Source organism: Sarcophilus harrisii, chromosome 3 (genome assembly GCF_902635505.1).
Source record: "Sarcophilus harrisii chromosome 3, mSarHar1.11, whole genome shotgun sequence".
NCBI lineage: Eukaryota > Metazoa > Chordata > Mammalia > Dasyuromorphia > Dasyuridae > Sarcophilus > Sarcophilus harrisii.
The window spans coordinates 83,950,873-83,973,655 of NC_045428.1; the positions used below are offsets into that span (position 1 = coordinate 83,950,873).

The 22,783-nt window shown below is 32.4% G+C and overlaps 1 protein-coding gene across 1 annotated transcript in view; it reads right to left on the reverse strand.

The window, feature by feature from the left end:
- Positions 1-22,783, reverse strand: part of COG3 (component of oligomeric golgi complex 3) — a 62,552-nt gene that overhangs the window by 24,348 nt on the left and 15,421 nt on the right. The window contains exons 4-16 of the mRNA XM_031958378.1: positions 20,599-20,764; positions 19,622-19,696; positions 17,139-17,231; positions 16,259-16,384; positions 15,658-15,738; positions 15,488-15,531; positions 14,342-14,468; positions 13,699-13,790; positions 12,678-12,817; positions 9,376-9,536; positions 5,711-5,816; positions 4,013-4,137; positions 2,119-2,208 (exon numbers count right to left, since the gene is read on the reverse strand). Of these exons, the coding sequence (XP_031814238.1) occupies positions 2,119-2,208; positions 4,013-4,137; positions 5,711-5,816; positions 9,376-9,536; positions 12,678-12,817; positions 13,699-13,790; positions 14,342-14,468; positions 15,488-15,531; positions 15,658-15,738; positions 16,259-16,384; positions 17,139-17,231; positions 19,622-19,696; positions 20,599-20,764 (1,426 nt within the window). The remainder of the gene's footprint in view (positions 1-2,118; positions 2,209-4,012; positions 4,138-5,710; positions 5,817-9,375; positions 9,537-12,677; positions 12,818-13,698; positions 13,791-14,341; positions 14,469-15,487; positions 15,532-15,657; positions 15,739-16,258; positions 16,385-17,138; positions 17,232-19,621; positions 19,697-20,598; positions 20,765-22,783) is intronic.

Consider the following 22,783-nt stretch of genomic DNA (forward strand, 5'->3'; position numbering starts at 1 on the left):
AAAGACTTTATGTGTGTTACCACATTGGATTATTCATCACCAACATTGGGCTTTTCCACATAACTAGAAGCTGCCTTGAAGTTCCTTGCATCCCTTCCTCCATCTTTTCATAGAGTTTTATAATTCAATTGCATTTTCAAAGCACAGACAAGAATCTTTAGTGACACATAATTGTAGTCTGCTTTTTATGTAAAAAAACTGGTGCTAATCACACTAGAGGAGTGTGAAATTTGGGAAGTAATCTCTAGTGAAACTATGTATAGCAGAAAAAGTTTATTATCCTCCCTTTATAAACAATTAATTTTACTATTCAGGGCTTAAACTTTAGAAAAAAAAAAAAACCTACTTCTTTTCTACCAATCCATGCATATTTTCAGTACAAAACAAGCTAAGATATTGTTTGTTTTCTTTAACACGTCAGGTAAGCAGGAAATCAACAAGTACTTGTTCATTAAGTTGGGTACATGCCAGATATTGTTCTAAGCACTGGAAATCTGTTTATAATCTGTTCCCTTTTAAAAATAATTCTTCTTAAGGTGAAACTTAAGGAAGTTAAAAGCATATTTTACAAAGCCGATGTGGTACAACGTATAGGGAATGGTGGCCATATTTGCTTTCCTAAACAAATTTTGTGTTACTTCACAAGCAAAAAATAACATACAAGAACTTTAAAAAAAGAAAAGAAAAAAGTTTAAGACTGTCAAAAACTGTTTTTATAAAGTCATCTCTCTTTAAAGGCGTAGATACCAAAAAGTACATGATATTTCAGCCACAAAAATAAAAAAGTTAATGCTCATCAAATTGGTTATCTGCTCATCCACTTAAGCTCCTTACGTTAGAAATATGGAAAGAATTACATGGCAATAATTGGCCTAAAAATATACATAAAAAACAAAATAAAGGGTCATTCTTCTATCTCTAGCAAAAGGCTAGGAAAAGACAAATGGGAGGCCAGTGCCACTTAAATCCTACTAATAAGGGTAGAAAAATATGAATGATTCTAATTTAGATATAAATTGTTTAAATCTTAACTATCTGTCTAAAAACCTATGCTTTATCCTCTCCCTGGTACACTTGTTAAAATCTTAACCCCAAGTTCCCTAACTCGTGAAGACGAGAAAGATCACACATGGAAGAAATTAGGGCTGGTCTAACATGTCTGATATTTTAAGGGAGGAGTAATACTACTTTTTGTTTAAATGAAACCTTGAAAACATCACGTATGGAATTAAAGTAGAATAAACTCATGAGTCATGGGAAGGATTTATGAAAGGAAGCCACAGCTATAAAAGGGAATAAAATCACCATAGTTCCCTGTACACTTGAATTAACATCATCTAGAGGAATGAACCATGGTGGCAATGACAGCCACACATCCCTTTCTTATTGAAAATGTCCAAGAAAGAAAAAAGAAGCAGGGAAGAGCAGTGGTGACAGAGAAATTGTCTGGGTCAAATTTTGCGTTTAGGATAGACTATTTTAATATTATAGAGAACAATCCTTAACTAACCCCTTAAGAAAACCCAGAGTAAACATCTTTAAATGCCCCATTTGGCTTTCTAAAGTAGCTGGTGTTCCATGAAATCTATAGTCATGGACTACAGTTACACAGAACTTTTCCAGTCCCATTTCCCCGATGACTGGAGATGTAAACAGAAGCTTCGATACTATGGGATTTATAGCATTTAAAGAAAGTGGGCAAATAATTAATATTCAAGTTAATTACATTTTGAAAAAGAAAAAAATCTTTGCAAAAATAAAAAGGCAGTTATTTTTAATGAACATTTTCATTATCAATACTCAATTAGCCTTGAATTTTTAAAAATCATTCCCACTGTTTTAGCCAAGATAATTCCAATAATTTACCACCCTTGTTGAGCAGGTTATCTTGATCCTGCTCTTTAATAGCAAGGTTATATATGTATCATTGCAATATTTTTATGGCAGCATTACAATGAAACATTCATTCTCCTCACAGGGTACACAGGCAGCAAAATCTGAAAAGGGACTAAATTCTGCTGTCATATGACTTGTAACTTCTAAATCTGCACATGAATGTGTAATGCTCCACAATATCATTAAGGACCACAAATTTTAATCCAACATTTTTTGTCAAACCTTATTTTTTGAGATTGAATCTGAAGCGCCCAGTAATGACTGAATGCAAGCCGACAATGCTTCCTGGGATAATCCTTGGAACACTGCCCTCTGGTGGAGTTAAAAAAAAAAAAAGGCTAAGTACTGATACATTTTTTAAAAGTATAAGATGATGTTTAAAAACAAATTTTCCTCCAACACCTCATTTTAAAAATGAATGGCAAGGACCAGACATACAAGTATAATTAACTAAGAGATCCCAGACCCAAGTTCCCCACTCTGCTACTTCCTAGATATGAGATCTTCCCATTTTCCATCTCTGAGTTTCCATTTCCTTTTCTAATTAAATAAAGGAATTTCATTATCTAATTAAGTCCCTTCAATATCAGTCTAATTCTGTAGTATGTAATGTTTAGCAAATGGTATATTCTATGGTACAGTACAATTTCTCCCAATTAAAAAGGGCATACACACATATTTTTGATTAAACCCCTGAAACTGATTCAATACTCAAATCAAAATTGACTTAGAAGAATGACTTAATTAATTATTCAATTATTAGGCAGTTTTTAAGTTCAAAAGAAAGCACTTTTCCTTGCTGTGCCTCTTGTAAGTGCTCACTAAAAAGAGTGAGAAGGAAGGAAAGAAATCAGAGCTCCCTGCAGCTAACAGCTACAGAGCCACAAGCTCTGCTCTATTCCTACAGACAAAATTTTCTACCCAGTCCTCAAAGATTTCTTCCACTTGGTTGTCCTGTGACCTCCAAACTCCCAGTGTGTGGACATCTTTTATTTCCACAAATGAATATGTATATGTAGCTGCATGATTGCATTGCAAACTGACAGCCAATTCTGTCATTAACTATACTTAAAATCTTTTTTTTTTTTTTTACTTTTCCCAACGCCCACCCTAAGATAAAAGGTGGATGAGGATGGAAAGAGCTGAGCCTCTCACTGGAAAAGATTTTCAATAAGAAACTTGGGAATCTCTTTAACTCTATAAAGATGATGTGATTCCAGTTCAAGGAAATCCTAGCAATCATAGGTAACAATAATCATGTAGCTAAAAAGAATTCTGTTCTTGCCCCAGTTTCTAGGATTCTATATCCTCAGATAGTTTCAAGGAATAAAGGGGATCACAGGAAGCCTCTAAAAGTCAGAAAATTATTCACTATTCATAACACATTATTCTTGGCTACCAATGGAACTTGCACAACTACTTCTTTCTATGACTTTTTTTATCTAAGTCTTTTTATCTTAAATGTGATTGACACTAATGTCAACACATATAATTAAAGATTTAAATATGTAAAAATGTTATTAAACTATTTCACATTTTAAAAAATTACTGATGTTTTGTAGATTACAGAAATAAAATGGATCTTGAAGAAAACTACAATCATTTCATTAAAGAGAATGTTTTAAAATAATGAAGTTGACTATCTGCAAAAATATGTAACTAAACCTCCCACTTGTTTCTGAATACTGAACAATGTAGGATTTTAAGAACTACCTGTTGCAAATGCCGATTCAAAGTGAGTAGCATTTGAGTCTAAATTAATAGCATTATTTCTAAAAATTTAAATCAGATACACAAATCTGAAAAAGTATTTCTCTTGTACATGAATTTCTGTTACCATAACTATATGGAGTTGAAAATAATGAAAGCTACACCAATATGCTAGCTCTGGTTCTGTTAACTAGTTATGTGACTTTGAGCAGGTCTCAACAGATGTTTTGGTTTCCTCATCTATAAATGAAGAAGTTGAGATGAAAACTAAATGGCCCTCCTAATCCCAATATCCTGAGATATTACGACACTGACAAAATATTACTCTAAAAACAAAGTATAAAATTCAATTATTTCAAAAGGCAGAAAATATGAACTACAAAGAGATTAAATTTTCCATACGTACATCTATGCATCTGTATAATTTAGAGAGACATACAAGAGTCCTTCGGACAGTGGGATACCACATTCCATGAAGATCCGCTGGTGAAATTGTGGCCTGTGGTCTAGGATTAAGAGAGTCTCCTGTGCCTAAGGACCAAACATAAAGTAGCCATTCAAATTTCTTAATTATGAATATCCATCTTAGAAAAATCATATAATAAGACACATAAGGGATCTTCATTTGCTCTCAGGTTAACATGGAAAGCAAATTATAACAAAGCTTCATTTTTAATCAGCAACTTTAACAAGAAATGGCAAAATATGTCAGCATTAACATATTAAAATAAAACATTCATGTAAACAAACAAAATTTATAATATACTGCCCACAAATTGTTCTTTATCCTGAACACCTTTCTTCCCAAAAGCACACTGATAATTAATGCGTTCATTAGTCTTACTGACTCACTCTTCATAAATTATCATTTGCCATAGGGGTAACTATTTTCAAAGCTGAATAAGAGATAGGACCAGACACAGACAACATTGAGTCCCAATATGCAAAAGAGAGCAGAGAATGGTACAATAAGAGATATTTTTTAATGTCCCCAAATTCTGTTTTCCAAACTACTCTAGGACTGACTCTTATTTAAGTCACTAGTTACTTGCTAGTTACAATGAAGCCACTAAGAAGTTGACAATTTGTAGTAACACAGGGAGAAATGCAATTTTAAGGGAAAGAGGAATAGGGGAGGCAGGAGGTAGGGTTTCAATTTTTAAGCCTTTTTTTTGTTCCTAGGCTTTGTTGAAAAGGTCCATATACATATAAATAAATGGATAAATAATAGATCATTTTTAGAAATTAAAAAAAAAAAGGAAAGCACTGAGATAATAGTATGGAAACAAGAGTATACTGTTATGGGGATATATTTTTAAAGTGTTAATATATTTACTTGACAACATTTATTAAACACTTTAACATATAGAAAATGAAGATTAAAAAGAAAAAACAAAACCAGTCCCTACCTGATATTCTATAGAGGGAAAAAAAAATCTATGCACAAATAAGTAAATACAAAATATATACAAACTAGTATGACGTGAGGCAAAGACCCCGACAACTGAGCCTTGCAGGCAGTTAAAGATCCTGAAAGGGGAATGAGGAAGTTAGATGTCTTAAGCAATACTGATACTATTACTAATCTCAGATATTAAAATATCTGACATTTTGGACAAACACTACATGTCACTAACTACAATAACTTCAAATTTTATAACTCTTCTTACAGTCACTCTGATACCATCTTCCCAGTTCTCAGGCTGAATAATGCTACTGAAAAGCTAGAAAAGTTCTGGGAAAATTCTAGAGTAGTGAAGATGGCACACTATAAGCAATTTGTATGTGTAATTCTGATTCGTGTAGAATCACCTCTTCAAAATGAAGCACACACCTTGAAACAAAGATTTGTTGAAATGACCATATAAAAATAAGTATTTTCAGTTGGCTGTTGGGTTCACTCTTATGAAGTGCCTCTCCGTTTAGTGTGTGGTTAATGGGGGTGGGCTCAGTCAAGGAGAATGCCCAACTGCCCCCTGTTGTCTCTCTGACACACCTGAGCAGTTACAGTAGGATAAGGATACTGAGGTCCAAAACCAGGACTCTTTCCATGCCATCATGCTGCTGTTGACAGAGAAGCCACCAAATGTGTTTTCAGACATACCGGATTTATTCAGGCTGTTAGACTGTGTGTCTTCTAACCGAACATCAGAAAAGGAGGTTTCTGAGGGTACCTTCTTTTGTTCATCTTTTAAACTTTGTGCAATTTGCTGTAGAAAACATAAAGAAAGACACCACTAAAATGATGCTTTGGGCAAAGCTCAGCACATGCATTGATCTGTTTTATTACTATATTAAAAAAAAAAGTATGTCAGTAAAATAAATTGTACACATTAAAAGAACCTATTTTGCTCAACCTACCTGGCTTAGAACAGACAGTAAATAAAAAGAGAAGTGATACAGATGTCAATATTCTTTCAGATAAATATACAAGTGTTTTACTTATTTTCAAAATCTAAACACATTGACTCAATCTGTTGAAGTTTCATTAAATAAGCCTAATCAATCTAAATACAGTTTCCAATTTTAAATCTGTAAAATGAACATGTGCATTTGAAACATATACTCTGGTGAGCTTAAATATTATGAACAACTAGTTTTCTTACCCACTACGAAGGTAATTTTATTATATAAAGTTTTAAAAGTTCTGATGCAACACAACTATTTTCTTTAAATTTAAACTTTTACAATCATATTTATGATAACAGTTTTTGACATACTATAAAGGGCAACACATGATCATTACATCTTTTCTCTAACATCTAAAAATAATAAATTACAGATTTATTATTTATTACAGATCTCTAACTGAGGTAATAATAATGATCTCAACAAATTACACTGAATGTGGTTTATGGAGGTTGAATGTTTAAGTATTTAACAAATGATTTTTCATTCAATAATGGTATAGAACAGTATTGATCTATTGCCAAAGAACATAGGAAAGCTACCTAACCCATAGATTTCATCTCTATTCTTCAGTCAACTATCTCAGAGATGGCCCACTTCTCACAGATATATTAAAAGAAAGGGAGAGTAAAACCTGATCTAAAGCCAAAAGCTAATTACCTACAATGGAGCAACACTAAAAACTTTCCCAGGACAGAAAACAGTAAAACAAAGATGCCTATTCTTACATTACATGTTCAGAGTCACCTAAAAACTATGTGGGTACTGGAGTTACACAGCTTTTAGAAAATCTCTATAAGCAAATTCCTCTCAGAATAAGGAGTTTCTCAAGTTCTGGCGATTTCTTTTCTCCCCTCAGTTCAAATTCCATGAAACCATATTCTTGTTATAATGTTAAATGTACAATGTTCACATCCAAATTAAGGATGATTTTTTTTCCCAACCTAACTATACTTAAGAAAACAATTCCTTCTATTATACTGTAACAAAACTTGAGAAATCCTATTTAATTTGATTAACCTCTCCATTCTATAGACTTCCCATCTCTCTTCCCTTGCAGTGAAGATCCTCAAAGCTAGAATACTTTCCTCTTTTCTCCTTCCTTCCAAACCATCCAAGTTGCACTTTCAAGTGCCTTTCAAACTAATACTAACTAACAAAGGAATAATAAGTGAAGATTCTGGATTTTCACAAAAGTTCTGGAGGCAGCACTTAAATCACTATTCTTTAGGATACTTGTCTCTCCAATTCTAGCTCTGACTCTTATTCTTATACCACCTTCTTTTCTCCTGACTCAGCTGCTGCCTTCTTATTCTGGAAATTCCCTCTTCCACTCTAGCCTTCTCACCCCAAAGACCTGTCTCCTCTCAATCTCCCCCTCCAGAGCCCAAGCCAGCCATCAATCATTCCTCTTCCAATTTTTACTTTTGACTCTTCAGACCACTCCAGTTCACACCAATCTCAACTTTTATGTCATTTAATTAAAATGTAAGCTCCCTGAGGACAGGAATTATTTTTCTTTTCACTAATATGGGTATCCCCAGTGCTTAGCATAATATTTGGCACATACTAAGCACTTAATGCTTGATTTGCTCCCTACAAATAATAGAAAATGCCAACTTAATTTATATTCACCAAAAAATACCTTAATCTCCAAACAAAATTAGTTGAATTATATTGCTTTCAATAACAGTATTTATTTTTTGCTTGATGAAACTTAATTTTCATTTAATTCATTTAAAATTTAACAAATAAACAAATAAGGCATCTATAGCATTAAAGGGAAAAATGACTCTTTTAGGGTTACTCTTCAAGTTACATAATATGATTAAATCCACACTGTCATAATGAAATTTATGTTTTAAATCAAATGTCTTATGCAAAGCCTGCCAACGTGATACATTAGCAGGGGTTAAATAAAAAGTATCTTTTAAAAGTTGTCAAATTTTTAAAAATGTTTCAAGGGGCAAAAGGCTATGGACCAAAATCATTACCTGGATAGATATTGTACTTAGGAATCTATAGGACTGGCTGAGAATTAAATTCTATTTTCTCTTATTATTTCTTACTGACTTATTATGTCTCCTTAAGGCTCTTCTATGTCTTATTAACTTCTAAACTAAGATAATACTACTCTTCTCATAGGAATCCAAATCCAGATACAGATACAGAATCAAATCACAATCTTGGTTCTGGAGACCACAAATTCTCAATTAGTCAGTCAGTCAATAAGCACTTACTATGTGTTAGGTATTGTGCCTTCTGACACAAAAAGAGGAAAAAACAGTCCCTGCCCTCAAAAATCTCACATTCTAATGGGGGACATGATATGGCAATAACTACATACATATAAGATATATGGCGAGTAAGCAATCTAAAAGGGGATGCTTTTAGAGGCTGGAGTCACAGAAGATTATTTGCAGAAGAAAGGATTTGAGCTGAGTCTTGAAGAAAAACAAGACTAAGAGGTGAAGGTGAGAGGATAAAGCATCCCAAACATGTGAGTGAAAGGGTAACCAATGTAAAGACCAGAAATAGTGTGTTAAGTTCAAGTACTGCAAGTAGCTCATTAATGAAGGATCACAAGAGTGAGTAGAAGGGAATAAAGTATAAGAATAGAGAGGTAGGAAGGAGCCATATTGTGAAGGGCTTTATAATTGATCTTAAGGTAAGAGAGAGTTTAGGAGTGGGAGCCGGGGGACTCGACAAGCTTCTATAAACTCGATATATAGAAAGGAGAGAATGTTCCTTTTCCCTGTACCAGAAGAGCGTGGCACTACTCTACTCTCCATGCTCCTTATGGCCATGCTTAACTGGCAATATTCTCTCATTAGCAAAGTGGTTACTTTACAGATCCACAAAACTGTTTCTCTACCAATGTCACCTACAGAACAGTTTAAAGATTTTTTGGAGTTAGCAATCACATGGATCACTAAATTGTTGTGGGATGAGATATATGTTCCTTAGTGTGAAGGGAAGAAAATGCATAAAAACATATTAGAATCAAAACAATCCAATCTAGGGTATTTCTATTCAATTCAATCAAACAGCCTGATGCTATTTTTTATAATCTGATTTCATTTACTTAATATAAGGCTTATCTTGATAGTACATCTGTGTAATAACTGAAAGGAAAAAGTCTGTCTCATGTTAAGCAACTACATTAAAAAATGAAATGAATATATTTAACGTATTTTGGTCATCCTGCCATCTAAGGGAGGGAGTGGGCAGGAAGGAGCGGAAAAATTGGAACAAAAGTTGGCAATTGTCAATGCTGTAAAATTACCCATGCATATAACTTGTAAATAAAAAGCTACTAAAAAAAAAAAAAAGAAATGAAGGATAAATTAAAAGTCTTACCTCCATCATGACTAACTTATCAGGATAAGCCAAGTCCCCTGGGGCTGGTTTGTAGCCAGCAATATCTGTCTGAATGTAAATGTGAGTCCGATAGACCAGCCGTTCTTGTACATCTTCTAACATCTGTTTTACTCCAGCTGCAAATGCCCCAAGCTGTTCAGCTGATAAAAACAAATAAGTTTCAATTTTTCAGATTTGCAGAAATTTATTTTTAAAAACAATTTATTAAATCATTCAGACAAACAATATGGATCGCTTGGCAGAAAACCTATTTCAACAGCCTGTGGTTTTATTGACAATTGCTATGCCTCACTCCTGTGACCTCAAGGAAAGTCATCAAACACCTTTAATTATTTTAAAAACTGATTAATCCGGCCCACAGACCTACATAATACAAAAATTTAGTGACTGCAGTTTTGCCTCTACATAGCATTTTATTGCCCTTCACAGTAATCTTATATCCCATTTGATCATCAAACCAACTCTTAAAATAAGGTGCTCTTCTCATTTTATAGATCAAAGGGAAACCAAGAATCCCATGATCTAATTAATGACAAAGCATGGACTCAATTCAGCATCTTCTAACTCCTAGCTTTCAAAGAGAATTGAGCAATTAGCAATTATTTTTAAAGCACCTATCATGTGCCAGGAACTGTGCTAGTCACTTGGGATATAGAGCTATGAATGAAACAAACCCTACATATAAGGAACTTATATTTTAATAGAGAGACAACACAAATAGAAATACATATGGAATAAATACAAATAAATACAAAACACAGCATGTCCCAAAAGTCTTAATATAGTTTTAAGCTTTAATAATTGCAGTGTAAGTGCTACAAACTAACTAAAAAACAACTTAAAAGATTAATTACTTAAATGTCTTAAGTATCAAGCTTATTAAAATTTGATATAACCACCATGTATATATCTGTGATGTGGTATATATCATTCTAGCTGATTTTCCAAGTTTGTAAAAACTTTCAAACTTGCTCAGCGATTTAAAGAAAACATATATCTGTATGAGCCTTAAAAATCACCCAAAGAAGGGCATTTTGATGAACTCACAACAGTTTTGAAGTGTCTCTAAAAGAAAAAGTCTAATTAATGGAGATAAATCTGGTGGCAAACAAGGAAAGCTTCTCAAGAAATCCATTGCCTTTGAGAAAACATCATCCAGAAACTGTTACATGTATGATACATAAAAGGGTGGCTATCGTATTAGTGAAAATGAAAATTTTTGCCACTCAAAGTCACAAAACTAAGTGTAAAAAAAAAATTAAATTTTCAAAATTATGGTTTGTTTTTTTGGGGGGAGGGTTGTTTTGTTTTTTTTTTTTTCTAACAGTTTGTAACATTTATACTTCTGAAGTTACCAAAGGTGAAAACTGCACTAAGATTTTGGGGAAATTCTAATTTCATACAAAATAGAGTACCTAAGACAACCTAGGGGAAAGTTTCATGTAAAATAGTGGGGTCAAACTTTAAATAGAAAGAATCCCTGCAGGCTTCATTCTGATTTAGAAAACCATACATTAACATTATCTATGTTGTACTATATTTTGATTCATTTTGTCAAACATTTCCTAATTATGTTGTAGTTTGATTGGATACCACCTACCCTCTGCTAGTTTGACATCTCTAAGGTACAAAAGGGTATTTGGGCTGAAAGAGTACATTATAGGCAAAGGGAATGGCTGGTACACAGATACAGATGGAGGCAAGAGAAGAAGTGTGACAATTGAGGAATGTAAAGTAATATGACTAGACTAGAGGAGAAGTAATGTACTATGAGGATGTCAAAATAGCTAAAGCAAGGCTGTAAAGTTTTTATCTTTTAGAAAATCAAGAGATAATAGGAAATCACTGAAGTTGGCCAAATAGGAATGTGACATGGTCAGATCTATAATTAAGGAAAATCACTTAGGCTTGAGGGCAGAGAACAGACTGGAGTACTGAGATTTGGACATGGAGACCAATTAGGAATATGGGGAAGAAGCCTGAAATAAGGTAGTACCCATGAGAATAGAGAGAAGGGGATGATGAAAGAGAGATGCTATGGAAGTAGGAACAAAAGATTGGGCAACCGACTGGGTCTGTGAGATCATCAGGAAAAATGATGAGTCAAAAACGGGTCACGGTTATGACCCTAAGGGACTGGAGGAATGATAGTGTCTTAGAAACAGGGAAATCTGGAAGGGGAGTGGATTTGGGATAATGAATTGTTCTGGACACACACATGAGTTTTGAGATGTCTCTTTAGAAAGGAATAAAGTAAAAATGAGAACAAGACAGAGGATAAGGAAATTTTAACGGACAATACACTTATCACATCTCCTAAGGATCCTGGATATGAAGGAAAAAAATCTCTAGGAATAAAACAATCACTTTTGAGATATTTAACCAAAATGCCAGGACAACATTAAGAAAATCAACTTTTTCAAACCACAAAAAAATGCAATACCCTCAAAATCCATCACTTGGATGCATATTTCAATTTCAAGCTATGATTTCTTTTTTTCGTAATTTGCATTGTATGTAATATGTATAAGAACTCTAGTTTCCCTAAATTTCTCTGTTCAGGCACAGTCTTGGAAATAAAATACTGTACCAAAATGCCTGATCAAAAATGTCAATCCTATCTAAGAGACCGATTTTTAAGTATACTTAAAATGTCAAATAAGTTTTTCCTTTACTATTTGTCTAAATTTTAATCAGTTATATAGACCCAAAAAAGAAAATTATTCAAAATTTACTACCAAATTTGCCCAAAATAGAAATAAACTTATTATGCAATAAAGACATTACTGCCCTCTCTTGCCAATGCCTCGAAGCACAAATTCATATTTACCTGGATGCCATCAGGACCAAGGGACTTATTCCTAAGCTTCAAAATCAGGTAAAATATCACAAAAGCCAAAGTACTAACAGAGACCTTTAGAAATGATCTAATCTCTTATTTTATAGCTATATAAACTGAGATAAAGACAAATTATATGACCACCCCACAGTCATAAAGCTAGTTAATTGGCAAGACTGAGATTATTAGGATCCAGGTCTCTTAACTCATAGCTCAGTATGCCACTAATTCATTTGTAAAATAAATTCAGAATTACTTTAAATATTATATATAATTATATTTTTTTTAAATCAACCAAATTTTCAAAATGTCAAATATAAGAGCTATTCAAAAAACACATCATCTATACTATACATCTATACTGAGTAGTTGAGTGAGTTGATATTTCACTTATCCAAAAAAAAAAAAAAACCTGAAAATTTGACTTTTACTTGTAAATTACCATTGTTCTGTACGTGATCCTCAAGCACCTCATTTTTAAGAATTCCACAAAGTTCAGACAGAGTCTCCAAGTGAATAACATGAATGATCAATGGTCTGAAGACATCATACAAGGACACACACAGTTTTTCTAAAAGTTCACTATAACAAAAAAGTGACATGATTAAAAACATTTCCAGGATCCCATATTTAAGATAACAAAACCATAAGAAGCTTAATCCTTAATTTGAACATGAATAAAAAAAGCTCTCTCCACTTGGAAAATTCTTTTTATAAATCTATAATAATACAAGAAAGCAATTTTGAAGAATTTTAAAATATGTTGTAACAGTATAGAACCAATATGCATGGCTTAGAAGCCATTAAAATTAATTACTTTAAAAATCATATCCCCATTAAAAAAATCCAATTTATTTTATTCTACATTTTTACATCTCCTTTTCCATAGGATAAAAATATTTTCCAAAAAATAAAATATAAAAAATTTACTTTCTCATATTCAACTTCACAATGAATAAAATAGTATCACTCTATATGTGAAAGGCATCTTCACCCTTGAGTCATTCAATACCAATGTACTAGGAACATTTGAGATCATCTAGCTCTATTCCATAATTTGTAAGTAAGAGAAGTCAGAGAAATTAAAGTCAGATAGTTAATAGTAGAACTGAGACCAAAACCAGTCTCCTAGTTTTCAATAGATTTCTCTCTTTCCATGACATAAGTCAAAGAGCATTTGTACATAATTAACAGCTTAAAAACACATCGAATCTTTTTTTTTTTTAGTATATTGCTTGTCTCTGGAAGAAAACAGTTCCAGTCATCTCCCTCTCAATCCACCACTAAATGTCTAGGCGCAAAAGGAAAACAAAAATTTTCCGCAGTTTAAAAACATAATTCTCCTCTCTTGTGATATTCAATTATGAGCATCAGAACAGGTAGTTCTCAACTCATGTAAGACAAGTAGAATCCCCCCATATTAAAATCTGTGAGCAAAATGTTAAAATCCATTTACCACCTACTCTAATTTTGATGTTGGTTTTGTGAAAAATTCATTATAAAGCTGGTGTTCATCTTGACATACATGAACCATGAAGGCACAGCCACTACGAACCTATAATCAACACAAAGGGGACAAATTATTAAAAAGTAATTTAATACTGCCAGTATTACAGTCAAAGTTTTTATCCTCAATCTCAAATGTGATCTTTATTAGAAATCTATTCATGGAATTTTTAATTCCTTTATTTAAAATCACAAGCACAAACAATAGTACAGTAAAAAGAAGAAAACCTAAAATTTAACTCTCAGTGACATTCACCTAAAAAGTTTAGAAAATACAATCTTGAAAAGTCCAGTATTTATTTACCTATTTGAACTTCCTGAAATCTACTTTAGTGTGATAAGTTTGCCACCTTCCATGCAATACACAAATACACACACACACACACTCTCACACACACACACATACCCTTCTATTTTTTGAGAAAGTTAAGTGCCAATTCAGATTATCTACAACTTAATGAAAATTAAGTAAATATGTCTAGATTGGAAAAGGGAAAGAAGTCCAATATCTTTATGTCTAAAATCAAAAATGATCTACACAGATAACAATCTCTGGAGGCCATACTTAGAAGAAATTATAAGATACAGTTAGAATCTTACCAAGGCACAATGATCTCTGTTGTTCTGACTTGTTAACTCAGTTACAGTACTAGTAATACTAGGGCCCAGCAGAAGTTCCCTTTGATCAAGGTAGCACTGATGGATTTCATTTAAAAGTTGTTGGTATCTAATGGAAAAAGAAAAAACATTTTTTTAGCTTAAAATTCTTACTTCAAGTATTAAATTTCATTTAAGATTTATGAGTATATTATCCATTTCAACTCCAATATTTAGTTAAGTGTACTGGGTGTAAAAATTTCATATTTTATGTTCTCTTTCCAAAAAAATCTAGCCCCATGCCTAAATCTAGCTAGATTTTTATGGAAAAAGAACATAAAATACAAAATTTTGATTAAGAGGTACTAAATTTGGATTCCACAATCAAATAAATATATTTACACTATTACAAAATAAAAAGTCAAATTCTAAAATATGTTTGAAAAGCTGCAAAATCAACTGTTATCTACATTAATAAAGAGGAATATTTATATGAAGAGCAAAAGAAATCCACAAATAATCTGCCAAGCTGACTAGGCATCATAATCCTGCTCTTTTTAGCAAGGAATTACTCCAGAAAATTCACTCAGAGCTTTGTTCACTAATGGTGGAATATGATCAGCAGAAGACATCCCATTTTCCATGTAAGCTAACTAGCTAAATTGTCATTATAGCCTTATTTCATCAAAATAAGTTTCCACCATAAACTGATGCTGAGCGAAACAAGCAGAACCAGGAATACATTGTACAAAACAATAGCAAGAATATGCAATGATCTGAATGAAAGATTATGAAAGACTTGGTTCTTCTCTTGGATCAGTGATCCAAAGCAATTCCAATCTGGACAGAAAACACCATCTGCATCCGAAAAAGAACTCTGGAGACTGAATAGAAATCAACACATGCTATGTTCACTTCTTTTTTTCTCTCCACTGGTTTTTCCCTTTTGCTCTGATTTTTCTCTCCCATCCCAATTCATAAAGCAATGTGTATTAAAAATAAATAAATTTTTTAAAAAATAATAAGTTTTTATTATACAGGGAACAGTCCTAGGTTCCTATCAGTAAACAACCAAGAAGGAAAATGTGTTTAAAATACAATACTCCCAAATACAATTTTCCAAAAATTGAATGGCTTCTATTTACTTACTCAGGAATTTTCTCAGATCGTTGCTCTACTTGTTCAATGAGAGTCTACAGTTAAAAGAAAAAGGAGAAACAAATACCAGAGCTGTTCAATATAATGGTTCAATTACTTTCTTTTTATACAGCTGAATGGTTACCATGAATACTCTTGTAAATAATTGTCTGCAAACTTACTCTGACTTTTGGAGCAGCAGCTCGAAACTTTACATAAAATAGAGTGAAGGCATTGTCTGAATTTGGCACAGATGAAGGATCCTTTAAAAATACACAGAATGGGAAGAAAGAAAGAAATCAAAATAATTAGCAAAAAGCAATGTTTCACATGATTCAAATGGAAATATATTAAAATTTAATTGTACATGTATAACCTATATCCTCTTGTTGTCTTGAAAAAGGAGAAAAAAAAAGTGGACCTCAAGATCTTATTAAAATGAATGTTGAAAACCATTTGTCCTGATAACTGGAAAAATAATATATTATTTTTTAAAAAAAAATTTTAAGTAACATTTCAAATAATGAATGTGATGATCCTTCCTATTTGCTACCTTTGCCTATATGCCCACATAAAGCTCCAAAAATGACTCCCCAAAAAGAACAAAGTATGTTTTAACTAGAAGTTTTCAAATGCCAAATCAGAGTTTAATTTTATTATGTAGCATTATCACCACTCTAATGAAAATTCATAATATGAACTAATAATATGCTAAGTTCACATCTGTAATGCATGTGGAATAGTGATTCAAGATAAAATATATACCAGAATAAACTGACTTACCCGTTTAATTAATTGACTTGTGAGGTTCTGTAGTGTGTTCACAGTGTAAGTCTTCATAAGGTGCATAGCTTTAGAAAGGCATTGCTTAAATTTAAGTAAGTATACAGGGTAGTCTTTGAAATTAGGCTGAAAACAACAGAGAACATATTAACAGCTAAAAATAATAGCCAAAAAAATTGTTGAAAATAAAAGCATCACTTCAGAAAAATCTAAGAGCCAAAACAGCAAAAGTTACAATGCTGTTTCAAAATATATATAATAAGATATATATTTTGAAACAGCATTGTTTCTCATACCAATATCCAGAGGAATAGCTAGGGACTCACTTATGTGCAGATAAAAAGGAGGAAAGGAAGACAGTAAATATAGGGAGGATTCCCATTTCCCAAATCTTGAGGCTTTCCAGAGAAAGCAGGGCTGAGTATTCTAATGTCAGCACCCTAAAAAAAACGAACATTTTGAAAGTAGTGTGAATTTTCATAATAGCCTTGTCCCTCGAGAAGGCCATCTGAAACCTCTCTTGTCTTCAATTGCTAAGAGCCATTAAAGACTTTGGGAGAACATAAACAAGAGATATTTTTTTTTTCTTTTCATAGGAAATAAAAAAGTATTTAAGTAGGAAATTATAAAACAGTGTTTATAAGAAGCAACATTTGGTAGCATCAGAATAAACACTGTGTTGGAAGTTATTCATTCTATCTGGCTTCCAGGGATGGCTTTGTCACTCATGAGTTGCATAACAACAGACATACTACTGAGGCTTCAGCTTTCCTCATCACTAAAATGAAAAGATTGGATGAGATGATTTTAAAGTGGTTGGGTTTTTCCCAGCTCTCATAGTCTATTATTTTTTTAACTATATGAAAATGAAGTAACTTACGTGAGAAGAAATATAGGTTATACAATCATCTAACTTAGCCAGCATGGGGATAAATCCTTCACTGTTCACAGACAACGTAGGAGAATTCAATTTCTTTAAAAGGAAAAAGAAAATACATCAGTCTTTCTATATGAGAAAAGGCAGGGGAAAGAAAAGTTTTAAATTACATCATTCTAATGGTACTAGTAATAAATCTCATTTATGTAGTACTTTAAAGTTTGCAAAGAGCATTCATCGGCTATAATATGACTACATTTCCCATCAGAATCAATCCTATTTAACTGCACAAGTCTTTATAGCAGATTTTTAGAGTCAGTAGGGACAGGCTTATAAATCTTGTCATTTATGTTAAATAAGTAGGAAAAAGAGATAATTTAATTCCATTTCTCCAACTGAACTTCACATGGGACAAAACAACTTTGAAGTACTTTTTTTTTCTTTTTTTGGCGGTGAACATGGCATAGTACAGTGATCTTAAATATTTTGGTCTCAGAGATCCTTTTACATCTTAAAAATATGTTGCTTTTCAGTCATTTCCCCCCACTGACCACATTTGGAGTTTCTTTGGCAAAGATACTCAAGTGATTTGCCATTTTCTTCTATAGCTAATTTTATACATGAAGAAAATGAAGCAAAGTGTTAAGTGACTTGCCCAGGGTCACCCAGCTAGAGTCACCCAGATTTCAACTTATGAAGATGATTCTTCCTGACTCCAAGCCTAGCTCTCTATCCACTATACCACCTAGCTTCCCCATTTTAAAAATTGAGGACCAAAAGAATTTTTGTTTATGTAGGTTATATTTACTGGTATTAACTATATTAAACATTAAAATTGATTTTTTAAAGTTTACATTTTTATTTATAAATTTATTTTAAAATCCCAATAAACCCTTTACATGATGGCATAAATAACATTTTTATAAAAATAAAAAAAAAACAACTATTTTTCAAAAGAAAAAGAGGTAGCTACAAGAATGGCACTGTTTTACTTAGTTCTCTGAATCTCTAATGTTTAGCATAATAAAAATACAGCTGTATTCTCATACCTGCTTCTATATTCATTTTGATTGAAATATATATGAAAAAAATTCCACCTCACAGATAGGTAATTGGAAAAAGGAGGATTTTAATATTCAAATAACAACTTGGTTTTATTATAAAGAAAGCTTAGATAAACTTGTCTGTCCTTACAAGGACTGAGTGAACCTTAAAAGTCCACAGACCACACTTCGAGAATCACTGGCATAATAGATATAAAGCTATCATTAAAGCCACGTCCCACATGTGACCCTGGGTAAATGATTTATCTTTCAGTGGCTTTAGGCAACTCTTTAAAAGTATAAGTTGCACAGAAAAAGCCAACTTGGATAGGTAAAAGTAATTTGTTCACCAGGAAGTTCTCTATATCAATGAAATCACAGATCCAAATCTTCTCCCCATCCATATTTTTTGCATTCCTGTATTAAAATGTTACCCCTTAAAGTATCTAAATTTACACTTTGCTATTTTTTAGAATTATGTGGCATTTTTGCACTGAGAAGAGATTAATAAATGTTCAGTAATCATATAAAACAACTACTTAATATTTCCTCTTTGGAGTATCTGCAGTTGTGTTACAAAATATTTATCTTATCACTTGTCAGTTAGAAACCTGTTAGATTTTCAGGCAAGAAACTTACGTTTTGTTTTTTTTTTTTTACTTTTGTCATTTTTATTCAGTTTATATATATAATTTATAACATAAATATGCGTGTTTATATATGTTATCTATTATTATGGATCCATCTCCTCTATGAACCCTAATTTATTAAATACTATCCAGCAATATTTAACTTTAGAAGGAAGATATTTTTTAAAAGACTATTTTTCAATCAGAATATCAAAAGCATATAAACTATAATTTCACGAGCAGGGGCCAGGAGATCCTTATATATTTCAACAACAATACTATATGATGATCAATTCTGATGGAACTGGCCATCTTCAGCAATGAGATGAACCAAATCAGTTCCAATGGAGCAGTAATGAACTGGACCAGCTATGCCCAGTGAAAAGAACTCTGGGAGATGACTAAGAACCATTACATAGAATTCCCAATCCCTATATTTTTGCCTGCCTGCATTTTGGATTTCCTTCACAGGCTAATTGTACAACATTTCAGAGTCCGATTCTTTTTGTACAGCAAAATAGCGGTTTAGTCATGTATATTTATTGTGTATCTAATTTATACCTTAATATATTTAACACCTACTGGTCATCCTGCCATCTAGGGAAGGGGGTGGAAGGAAGGAGGGGAAAACTGGAACAAAAGGTTTGGCAATTGTCAGTGTTGTAAAATTACCCATGCATATAACTTGTAAATAAAAACTATGAAACTAAAAAAATTTTTTTAAATAAATAAACTATGATTTCAGTTAATAAGCATTTAGTCCTTCAAACATCTGAGATAAGGGGGCTTAAGACTAAAAGTATTTAATACATACCGTGTTAATAGTTTCCAATTCATTAAAATAAGAAAGTTTTTGTTGAATATTTTCAGCCAAGTCAACCAGTTCTGACTATTTAAAAAGAAAAAAAATCACAAATACTGAAATAACAAATGAATATTTAAACTTATACTAAATATTAAAAAAAATTCATATATAATCACTTAAAATCAATTTAATTTGGCTCCTAAACAGAAAAATGCAAATTATTCATGGGATCATAGATAATGTATTTAGAACTAGAAGGAATTTGAGTCTGATCCCATCATTTTACAGACAAGAAAACTGAGGCCCAGAAGTCAGGTAATTTGTCCAAGATTATCAGGCAGAATGTAGCAAGAAACCAGAGCTTTTGATTCCCAATCCAATGTCCTTTACACTGTGCCCTAATGACTCTATTCCATTTGAAAAAAACTCAAAAATCTAAAATAAACTTTAGCTAAAGTCAGTAAAAGTAAGTGATATTTTCATCATCACTAAATAAATATATACATAGTACATAGTACTGAATAGCACTTTGTTTGTCAAGTGCTTTACAAATGATCAACTCATGACATTCCCACAAGAACCCTGAGAAGCAAATTCAAATAGTGGTCAACAGACTTATCCAGGGCCCCATGGTTAGCAAGTGTCTGAGGCTGGATTGGAACTCACATCTTCCTATTGACCTAGTGCTCCATAACCCTCATTCATGTTAAATATTAAAGACTGCAAACTAATCTCTAATATCTAGGCTGAAATAAGCAATAGGTGAACTGGCTGAAGATTCAGGAAAGCAAGTTGCTTTCTTTAGATAGGCCTTTGTTTGACACACTTAATGAATGCTGTTGATATACGCCACTTAGAGCCCCTAGCATGGTACTTACAGGGGTTCAATGAATACTCATTAAATGAAAGAAATAAGTAAATAGTTCCATTTAGTCACTTGGAAAACCAAATGTTTCTCCTGAGGCTCCTTCCCATAACCAAATTACCTGCTCTTTCAGGAGCTGTTCACAAGCTTCGTGCAGAGTACCTGTCTTCGTGGACACAAAAAGATACTGTTTCTGCAAAGACTCCAGATGCTGAAGAGCTCTGTTAACATCATTCAATATAGCGTCACACTGCTCCTGAAACCCAGACAAGTAATCCCTCATCTGTCTAGAAAACAGAACCAAAAGGGGATTGGCAGAAATGATTCCAGCAAGCACAGTCAACAAATAAAGCTACATTACATGTTTGTTAGAATCCTTGAATTTCAGGAGGGAAAGCTCAATTACTTATGAAAAAAATGAGCATGCTCAACAAACACAAAGCTCTAAACTATAAACTGATTCAGTACTTCAGAGGATAGGTCACTTGACTTTGTAGGCAAGTAAAAGACTTAAGTAATAAAACCATAAACCACAAAGTGATTTTTAAAATGTTAAATATCATATCACTGATTCAGTTTTCAAAAGAATAGGTCACCAACTAAAAGAGCTGCTCACACATGCACACAAATATTATCTTTCTATTCAGCTTATATTAAATCATGTTAAATTACTTATTGAAACAAAATGCACCTTAAAATTAAAATTCATTTCTTAGCTTACCGATGTTTTAGTATATATTTATGTTGTTAACCACAATTCATGACAGCAGAGGAAAATTGTGCAATGCAGATTAAAGGGTCATAAATATAGTGTTGGAAGAACCTCAGAAATCTGCATTTTTGAGGATACTGAGGCCCAGAAAGAGAACTTAATTTAACCAATAGCCTTAGAGATTAAGTGGCAGAGCCAGATTCAAGCTGAAATCTTCTCATCTCAGTGCTCTTTCCAGGGCATCAAATTGCTTCCCTATTATAGGCTGACTACCTATTGCTACAATAATTCACATATACATAGTGCTTTATGAACTATGTAAGGCAACTAGATGGTGCAGTAGAAAGAACAAAAAGCTTGGAGTTAAGAGTTGAAGTCAAATCAAGCCTCAGATACCTAATTAGCTGTGAACCTGGACAAGTCACTTGATTGGCTCAGTTTCCTCAAATATAAAATGGGGATGTCTACCTACCTCTCAGAGTTGTTGTGAGGATCAAATAAGGTAATATTTATAAAATTCTTAGTACATTATCTGTATATAGGAGGTGCTAAATAAACGTTTCTTTCCTTCCTTCCTTCCATAAAATTCATTTATTTAGATAATTCCAAAAAACAGAAATTGCAAATTTAATTTCTATTAAGTCTTCCAACAACTATATGCACATTTTATTTATAATACATGTTTATTTTCTTTATGCTTCTCCAGGGTGAGTTTTTATTCTCTAAGTACATACCAACTAATCTAGTAATTAACTAAGAAAAAGAATGCTTAACTTTGAGCCAGAAAACTTGATTCAAATCCCAGTTCTGATCTTACTATATGACCTTAAACTTTAAGAGCATATCCTTCCTTCTCTGCAAAAATATTGCTTGCAAAGTGCTTTATAAATCTTACTAAAAAACCAAATATATATATATATATACACATATATATGCATATATGTACATATGTATGTATGTATGTAATGTTTTATATATAGTTTACAGCGAGTGTTAAATAAATCTGTAGCTGCAGCAGGTGGTCAGTAAAGAACTAAAATTTATAAGATCCAAACGAAGATAACTCCACAGTTAGTCCCAACTTTTATACCATAAATGTCTCTGAAGTTCATATGTAAGACACTTAAAATAATTACCTTACTTTTTTATCAACAAGCATGTATTTCACCCCAAGCTTAGAAAATTTGGTTTACATCACATTAAATAATAGTCAATGGTTGTAAGCAATACAAGTAAACATAAAATCATCTTTTATTACTTAATTTTTTACATTTGTAATACTTAGCAAGACAAAGAATCACTATGACAAAAATCAAAACAGATTTTGTAAAAAAAAAAAAAAAAAAACTTGTAAGATTTTTCTTACAAAAATTATAAAATCCAAAACTGGATTTGCTTGTCAAAGTGACTACAAACTTAATTCACATTTATCTCTATCACCTTCCAGGTATGAAATATTGCTGAAAGAAGCTAAAAATTACATCTATAAACTGCACAAATTATTTAATGCCCTGTGCTCAGGGAACTCAAATTCACTTTAATATATGATCTATAATAATTCCTAACAAAAAAGTTAGGAAGTTGCTGGGATTTT